Consider the following 9,582-nt stretch of genomic DNA (forward strand, 5'->3'; position numbering starts at 1 on the left):
AGCTTTAACTCGCACCACACTTTGGATTACATGAGCTGAAATCATCTTTACATGTTTAAGGTTTGACTTCTGATGATGCACGCTGAAACTTGCAGCATTGCGTTAGAAGGCAAAAATCCCTAGACAGCACAGAGCGAATGTTATTTGAAGATAAAATATTTAATAGGGTGTTATTGCTGGTTTCATTAAGGCAGATGCAATGCTCAGAGCCAGACACAGGAGTTGTATTGTCGTCTCATTAGGTAGCACATGGGGAGAAAGAGAGGCAGAGAGAGAATCAGTAGGAAGAGGGGATAGGATTATGAATCTCCTTAGCCCCTGCTGTCTCCTCTCCTGGCTTGTTTATCAATGACGACTGCAAACACGATGCCTATGAAATCTCTTAAGCTCCATTTTTTTGGCAGACTTCTTTTTTCCCCGTAAGCTTCTGGCATCAAGGAGTTTTCAGACACTAAAAATTGACAGGAGCCTTGAAATATGTGTTAGTGCCCCGATCACCTAACACAACTGATTTATTGTTCAATAAAATTTGGTGGCAATAGTTACACAAACATTATTCATTTAGAATGAGGGTGCGCTTTAATTCTTAGAATTACACTAAGGAACAAACCGTGTAAAACATTAACTACAATGTCACCTTTGGCTTGAACATAAATTAAGCAATGCAGAAAATGTGATGCCGCTTTCAAAGGTGGCTCTGTAAATTCATTTGGAAAAGGCTGAAAAAGATATACTTGTCTTTCATGATCCTGAATGCAATTGTGTCCCGCCAACAAATCACATTTATATTCGCATGGAAGTAATGCTCAGCTGTATCCATCGTCCAAACTGTTAATTTGGACAGCGATTGCTCACTCTACCACTAAGCTACGCTCTAAAGGATCGCTTAAAACGTTATCAGCATCCTCTGCAAAACACTTCTCAAATCAGCTGTATCAACTACAGTTTTCAAGCTGTAAGTGGGATATAATGTTCACATCCCCGTCCATTTTGCTTCTGCCTTCCTCTGCCGCACTGTCAAAACAATAATATTACAGCGAGAAGCATGTTTCACCTGTTCGTAAAAACTGACATGTACAGTTTTGGTGATGATTACAGTAAAAAAGACAGCAGTGAGCCACGTGTCAGAGACGTCCATTTTGCAGCGTGGCAGCTTTGACAGCTTTGACAGACTGTCTGAGCTTAAGTGCCCATCTGTAGATAGGCTACAGGGGTCGCATGTGTGCCAAGAGCGCCAAGCAGAAAGGGTAATGGTCCTGGGTTATGAGAGCAGGTCCCAGGTGGGTTTCACAGGTACGTAGCTGTAACCTTGACCACACGCACACTCACATACACACACACACACACACACACACTGTATAAATCCCAACTACTGTCAGGCAAATGATAGGAAAGTTAATCAGAGAAGAGGGGTCAATCGCCGCTACACCTGTGATGGATAGATGGACAAAGTGTCTGCATGTGTGTGTGCATGTGTGCGTGTGTGTGTGTGTGAGTGTGAGAGAGAGTGGGTGTGAATGTGCATTTTGCTGCAGACATAGAATGAAGATTTCATTCCAACACACTCGACTAGGAGAGAGGAGATATAATGTCATTCTCCTACTGTGAAGTAATTTGTGTTTTTTTTTAAATAACAGCAGGTAAAAATAATTGCATTGAGAAAAGGGCAATGTAGTCTGTCTCTTCATGTAGATTACTTTATCGATCTACCAATTTTTCTTTTTTCCCTAGCACACGCACACACTCCTGTGCTTTAAATAAGAGTGTGGAGCAGCACTGAATCGATGATTTGATGGGCAGAAGTGGCTACTCCATCAGGTGGAGAGTGGCTAATATGGAGATTAATTTCAACATGAGATATATTTATATATTCATGTGTTTAAATTATTCATATTAAAAGTAAATTTTTACTTGATCAGATGTTAAATATGAGAATACGCATGTGATCCTAGTTCATATTAATACAATTAAAGCCTCATGGGAAAAAAGAGAATCAAAGACTCATGGGTAAAAAATACAAAAGGATAAATGGTGGTGAAATGTAAGGGAAATTACTCATCTCTGATAATCTGCCAATATCCACTTAAATTCTACCTCACCCTCACATAGCACACACACATCATTGACACGTATGCACACACACACATACACATGCAGAAAATGTGGGTTATTGGCAAAAAATAAAGATGAATATCTACATCAATTAATCATCATCCAAAACATGCAACAGCAATAGCATGTGTGGATTCAAAGCACCGTACTCACCTATTTAACCCTTAACACTGAGAAATATTACATTTAATCGATTTTGTAGGCTGGAGAAATTGTAAGAATCATGGCTATTACGTCAACTAATAGACAAAGATGTTGCTTGAGTCTTTAATCCGCGTTAGTGAAATCCCATTAAGATTAAGAAATCAGCCTCAGTCCATTACAAAAAAATGGCAAAAAAGAGAGTCCCGAATATAGGACAGTTTTTACTAATTGTTATTTTGTTCATTTGGAATCAAATCCAGGATTTAAAGGGTAATTCCACGGGAAAACAGCTATATCCAGAGTGCCTTTATCAGGGTGACAGATGCTCAAAAGTCCCACTTCCCATTATCTTCATGTAATGAAGAGGAGAGGCATTAAATCTCCTTCAGGAAAAAAGCGGAAATATAAAAAAAGGAGATGGACAAGGAAATGAGTTGTGTGGTTAGCTTCACTTTGCTATGCATCTGTCTATTGCTGTGTTTCTATTGCTCACCACACACAGGCATACACACCACACACACACACACAGCAAATAATTCATTTACTTTGCAGTCAGCTTAATTCTTTCGAGCCACCCTATCCTCTATTTTTCTAAAAATGCTAAAGATTAATCAAGAATAATCTGCATCTTGTATTTCAATAAACGAAAGTCGAACTGCAAAATTACGTCACCAAAATGCAAAATAAATAGCAACTCCTCTCTGATGCAAGCAAGTCAATGACGTGAGAATGGTAGGACATGAAATTATTTAGATGGCAAAAGAGAAAAAACAAAATGGAACAACATATAAATCAATAAGTGGACCAATTCAGAGGGGGTGAGAGGGTGGAAGTGATGGAGAAAAACAGATGCTGAAAGAGGTGACTAAAGAGAATAAAGCTTCAAGCAAAGAGAGTGAAAAAAGTGAAAAATTATGGTGGAGGAAAAAAAGGGGGAGAAATCCTCTGGATGATAAAGCCAGTTTTTTTCTAGTCCATTCTCTTTGGGTGTTTTTGTGTGTCTGTCTGCGAGAATGAGAGTCAGTTCAGAAAGATAGGCGAGTCGGGGGGAGGGGGGGGCAGAGAAAAAGAAGGAGGCGGAGGAGTGTATAAACACAGATGACACCCCGACAGAACGGACAAGTGCTGGCTTAGAAATACGCTTTGAAACAAAAGTGCACTGTCGACCTTCACCTAATAAGCATGAAGTGAGGAAACTTAAAACGCACCTCGGTGTCATAATAATGTACACTCCCTCTATGGAACGAATGTGGAGTTTGGACATCTCTCAGTGTGGATGACAGCAAACAAAAGGACATGTGAGGAGAGCAGGGTGTGTGGTAAAGGGGCATTTCAGACGCTTTAATGGAAGAACAGACTTTTGTGCAATAACATAGAAATGACAAGGCGGTCAAAATGTGGTTCCATGATGACGACTGGAGAAGGTGCTTGCTTGATGAATCACTGTGGTCTTGGTTGAGGAGAACAAAAAAAAATCACAGTCAGAAAACACAGATTATAGTATACAAGGGGAGAGTGACGTGAGGATGACATGGCATGAGGCAAGAATCAGCTGAGAGCCGGATGGGAGGGGTGCCATGGTTATACCAGATTGTAAGCCAGTGTGTGTGCGTGTGTGTGTGAGCGTGTGCGTGTGCATGTCCAGGTGTGCTTAATATATGTGCACCCCACAAAAAACACCTTGCATACACAGAAAAGGAACAAAGACTTTGAGACAGACACTAAACACTAAATAGACCTACCTATGGTTAGAATAAAGAATCGCCCAAAAAAGATGCATAGGATGGTAGGAGGAAAAAAGAGAAGGGGGAAATAGGAAATAGGAAAAGGTACAAAAGTGAAAAAAAGCATAAATAGAAAATACAAGCAAGCCAATTAAAATGTCTCTATCAGGGTTGTTTTTTAAAGTAAGGAAATTAAAACACTGGTGGAGTCAAAAAAGTAGCCAAAGTTAAGGTGGACAGTGAGTGGAGTGGAGGGGAGGAGGAGGAGGGAGCCGGTGAAGGGAGGAGGGAGCGTGGGCTGCACAGGGATAGAAAGGGCTGGAAGTGACAGCAATGGAGAGGGAAGGGAGAATGAATGAAGGGGGAAAAAAGAGAATAAAGGGGGTAAAAAAAATCCCCCTCCTCTTTCTCTTTCTCTTTTTCTCTGTCTCTCTGCCTCTCTCTCCCTCCTTGTCTGGCTCATAAATAGAAGAAATTGTTGACCAGGTAAATGGCGAAATAGATAAGAAGACAGAGGACCGAGAGAGCAAGCAAATGAAAAGGTAAAGCACCTCCCAGCAGCGCGATGAGGAAAAAAAAGAACAAAAAACGAAAGATAAAAGCAAATACTCCAGTGGCCTCCGTTGTCTCCAGTCTATATGTGGAAGGGGGGATTGGCTATTGCCAGTTGTTCCCCTTCCCCGGCTGCCTTCTGCTTTCTTCTGTCTCTCCTTCCAAAAAAGACTTCCCATCCAGATGACAAAAAGCAGGCACGGATGTCCTTTCCTCTCTCTCTCAACTCTGGTCTAATATCTCGTGCCACTCACACAGGTTAGACATTGTTGCAGCGGCAATGCACAGTATCACCAGTACTGCCCAGTGGGAGGAAAAATAGGCATTGGGACTGCTGCTAGTCAAACACTGCCTGCCTCATGAGGAAGGATACTGAGCTGGAATTGCTCTGTCTCCCCTCTCCCGCCCATCCCTGTGAAAAGATGGGAGGAAGGGAGGTGGGCCCACTCGCTGCATTAGTATTCATTGAAAGAGTATGAGAGAGAGAGAGAGAGAGATGAGGAGGAGGGAGAGAGAGGTGCCTTCCAACAAATGTGGAGGAACCAAACCGGTGTGTGAAACTGATAAGAGACTGGCTCCCCCTAGAGTCAATCATCAACAGACAAGTTCAAATAACTGGAAACACTGGGAATGTAGCCTGTTGAACAATCAAATTGATGACCTGTGACCCGCCTTCAGGGCAACACAGGATGTTTGAACCTCTTAAGACAAATTCACGGCTTTGATTTTGCAGTGTGTCGCTCCAGCTGCATGGCATTGCTTATGAAAGAATTAAATATTCAATCGGTCAAACGTAAAGAGTTATCATTTACACTAAACACTCTCTGTGGGTAAAAATTGGACTATGGATTAAAGAAAATTTGGCTCACATCTGTGGTGTTGTGTGAAAACTGACCGATCCTTTCCTCTGCGTTTTGCCCCATGCCAAACTCAGTGTTGTCATGGTGACAGATGACCAAATCAAAGCTAGTAGCACACAAAGGTAGGTGGTCAAAAGGACCCTTCTAAAGGTAAAGACTGCACAACACAATGTCTCCATTAAATACTGCAGTCCCCAAATATTTGGTCTATTTTACCCTGTTTCTGCAATCAGCAATGACGTAGACCAAATGACCACATTTACTGAAAATTACATTTCACCTGCCATGCACGCAAAGAAAATACACTACAAGTGTACAATACTCTTCATAGAGGCTTACACTCAAAATAGCGTGAGACTCTTTGGATTATAAATCACACTTTTTGTTTTATTCTCTTCAGGGAATAGGTTGTTTTCAATGTATTTCCACAGCCAAGACTACAGTGCATATACAGATCTTCTAACTAACTGTGTTAAAGTTGTTATTTATAGCAAAGGAAAAAAGACACAGAGGGAGACAGAGAGATGCCGACAGATCCGGAAAGAAAAATATGATTACAAATCTCCACGGTCCGCTGTCTCCTCTGCTGACCCGTTTATCAGACTGTAATTACTTAACTCACAATCAAACTCAAGCCCATTTGTATTTAAAATGACAGGTGTTGTGTGTAAAGTGGCGTGCAGAGCATAACATTTTAGGCAAGTTCTGTTCAATATCTGAATTGTGCATGAGCACATTAAGAAATTACCTTACAATGAAGTTGAAGTTGGAATCCATGAAACGCAACACTATGGTTCCTATACCAGTTCATCCGTCTCTGCTTGACCTTGCCCCAAGTTTCACACATCTTTGAACCTGAATTTGAAAATACAATGGACAAATAGGATTTAGAGGAAAAATATGGTGACAAATGTCACAGTTAACATTATGTTCACACTGTACTCCAGGGAAGTTGCTGAGCATACATGTTCTTTTCCTAATTATATACTTTTGCACCTGTGAGTGAGTTTTCAGTAGCTTACAGCCACTGCCACCTGCTTCTGTCGAGCAATTGGGATTCAGCACTTGAAACACATTTACAGATGTTGAAGAGAGGTGTAAAACATCACTTGTTTGCTTCTTTAAGTGTTTTCATCAGATGTGAACCATTCTCTAATCCTGGGCTCAGCAAGACTACACCCAGGGTCCACTTAACACAGAGCTGTGGTGGAGGTGAGGAGGTTGATGATGAGGAAGGTAAAACTAAAGCAAATACACACAAAAGAGCTGAACGTACCGTTTGCATATTATCCCACTGCGCTGCACTGCATAGCCTACATTCATTTTCAGCCTGACTGCTCACACTTGAAGTAAGGTCCACGTTCCCTTGAAACTGTTGGGGAAATGTCAGGTTGGAAGAAGCATCACATGGGTCGTGAACTTATTAGTGTGCCATATCGCCGCCTTGTGGTCGATACGCTGTAATTTGATCGACTGTGCGGTGTTGGACTGAACCTGCTTGAGTCGCCGTTCAGAGATGGCAGCGCTGACACCACCTTTGCGAGCCTGCCGAGGAATACTGAAAGAATTACGTGCCCTCCAAGGACCACGGTACAGACAGTCCCTGGCCTACAACTATGTTATGGACCAGTTTCGTAAGAATAAGGCGAGTTTTCCCACCAACTGCGTTTCAGCTAACGTTAGCTAAGTTAGCTAACTAGCATTACAAACTGCATAGGAGCTGCATGGCTAGCTCTACGTTAACATTAGCTAACCGGCTAACTATTGAATAATAACGTTTCTATTTTGCTAGTTACCGTTTAAATAACGTTCTCGCCGCTCGATAACGTGGTAACTGAGCAAACACCCAACATGACACTGCAGTGTTGTTATTGCCAACTTTGCAATATTTACAAGTAATAGTTCAACGCAAGGTGACTGACGGAGAAGGACATGCTAACATTAGCCACCAGCTAACTTACTAATCTCAGTGTTGAGACGCAGGTGATAAAGTACTATGTCTAATGAATTAACTTCAGTACACAGGTGTCTAACTTGCGCACACCTGAGTGCAACATGCTAACACTACACAGGATTGAGTCCGTCATTGTGTTAATAACGTTGTTGATAATTGGTCTCTTTGTTAATGCGAAATATAACTGAGCAAACTATAAGCGATTATTTTTAAATCCACTTGGGCATAGAAATCCCTCCATCGTCAGTAAACAAAGAATCTCGACAGCCAAGGACTGTCCTAAATTAAACTATGTATTTATTTTTAATTAATATGTATACCTACTCTTCCATTAAACAGTGTGTTTATAACCAGCATGTTCATCTCGAGTGCTTGTGATTCTGTTTGTTCTCTGTTTACCCAAAACACTGTACAGCTGCTTGTTGATGTGAGTTAGGATTTTTAGGCACATATATAGCTTGTTTGGTTTATGCTTGGGTGAACATGGCTCACCAGGGCGGTTGAATGCATGTGCAGTCACTGAAGCAAAATAGCTAGGAGCAACTTTTGCTTGTCAGTATGTATTTGTCCCAGCTTTGAAAAGATCCAAAGGCATTATAATATCTATAACTCTAACTCTATAGGTACAAAATGCTTGTCCATGTAGCCGTTACAGTTGATGGAAGAAAAAAAACATTCTGGCAGAAAGGCCTGTCATATAGTCACATTGTTTGTGTTATAGTCTGTTACTGGAGTCATTGCTCCACATTGTCCTGTCATCATTTGATCGTCATTAATGGTTTTCTTTCTTTTCCCTCCTCACAGGTAACAGGAGAAAGGTACTGCCGTGCCCAGCAGGAAGCACACCATGCCTCAGACACATACCTGTGTTTGCTGGCATCTACTAGGAACCACCTGGTCCTACACAACCTTTACCATGGCAAAGGAGAGCTAAACCAAGAAGAAGCAGCTGGCCTAGTGGGGCTGAGGTTGCCCACTCAGCCAGGAGGTAAAGGTTGGGAGAAGTGAGGACATGGAAGGATGCAACGTTGAAAGAGAAACTTGACATGCTTCAGAAATGACTTGTGTGTGGCTGATCTCGTCTCATACAATTTACCTCATGGAAAAATTTGACTGGAGTCTGGCAGACTAGACTGGAGATTGTGCCATCATGGACTGCTTTGAGGGAACTCGACTTATTCATGTTGTGTTCAATGTTCAAGGGGAGGAAATCTGATCTGAGAGTATTTGAAACAACTGTAAAAATATAATCTATGCTTTGATTGTTTTAGCTGTAAATATACTGTACTATACAGATGTTCCACACCTGCTTTTATTTGTGTTTTGGCCATTTTAAATGTCATTTGGCAAAAGCAACCATTAAGAAGGACTGTAAGTTTTCATTTTGATTCATTTTTCCCCATTAAAATATTATTATTATAATGTTACACTTTTCTGAGATTTTTTAAAGAACTTGGTTACACGTTATAACACATTAACGAACATCCTGCTTGCATATAAATTAAACTGGCACTTAAGTACTCCTTTTACATGCAGTTAAGGAGCCAGGTTATAGTAAATATGCATCAGACTTATTTATCAGACATTGATCAAAAGGAATCATGAAGAATATTTATCCTATAGGGAATGTGAAATTGTAAGTCAAATTGGGCTTGGTCCATTCATGTCTTTATAGACACAGCAATTTGCACAGTTTTTAGTGGGATTCTTGTGGGAGTCTGTCCCACAGAGGTAAAAGACTGCAGAATGTGGTTGTCTTGTGCAGAGAGTGGCAGACATCGCAACATCATGTAACTGGACAAGAGGAAAAGTTTCAAAAATCATCACAGTAGGGGCGTGGGTGGTTCATGTGCAGGGCTGAGCCCTTATTGCAGTGGCCCATGGTTCGAGTCCACCCTGTGGCTCTTTGCTGCATGTCATTCTCTCTCTATCTCCCCTGTTTCCTGATTATCCACTACTTGTTACTCTCAAATAAAGGAACAAAAAAAATCAGTTCATGCCAAACACTGGTAAAACTGCATCAGCCAAGATAAACAGTGGTTGCCAAGGAACCCCTTATCAAGAGACTGAAATCACTGCTTAAAAAACACTAAAAGCTGCATCCTCAAAATTTAATTTTGAGCTTTGCAACTCAGCAGAAAATTAATACAATGAAGTTCAAATTAAAATCAATTCAATCAGACATTGAATTACATTCTACTGCACAGTGTCCCATTGATTTTGTCCACCCTTTTAC

The 9,582-nt window shown here is 41.1% G+C and overlaps 2 protein-coding genes across 3 annotated transcripts in view; one reads left to right on the plus strand and one right to left on the minus strand.

Annotated features, from left to right (window-relative positions):
- Nucleotides 1–7,486, minus strand: part of LOC123961328 (glutamate receptor ionotropic, NMDA 2B) — a 124,337-nt gene extending 116,851 nt beyond the window's left edge. The window contains exons 1-3 of one of the 2 annotated variants that reach the window (XM_046036624.1): nt 6,887–7,486; nt 6,669–6,764; nt 6,146–6,247 (exon numbers count right to left, since the gene is read on the minus strand). The gene's annotated coding sequence lies outside the window, so the exon portion shown is untranslated. Of the gene's footprint in view, nt 1–6,140; nt 6,248–6,668; nt 6,765–6,886 lie in introns of both variants that reach the window. The other variant, XM_046036614.1, reaches the window with a different exon arrangement.
- fmc1 (formation of mitochondrial complex V assembly factor 1 homolog) lies at nt 6,733–8,773 on the plus strand. Its single transcript, XM_046036642.1, has 2 exons — nt 6,733–7,037; nt 8,151–8,773. Exons 1-2 carry the CDS (start codon nt 6,909–6,911, stop codon nt 8,352–8,354), a joined length of 333 nt encoding a protein of 110 aa, XP_045892598.1. The 5' UTR covers nt 6,733–6,908; the 3' UTR covers nt 8,355–8,773.
- The last annotated feature ends 809 nt before the right edge of the window (nt 8,774–9,582 follow it).

Source organism: Micropterus dolomieu, linkage group LG02, assembly GCF_021292245.1.
Source record: "Micropterus dolomieu isolate WLL.071019.BEF.003 ecotype Adirondacks linkage group LG02, ASM2129224v1, whole genome shotgun sequence".
In the NCBI taxonomy this organism is placed as follows: Eukaryota; Metazoa; Chordata; class Actinopteri; order Centrarchiformes; family Centrarchidae; genus Micropterus; species Micropterus dolomieu.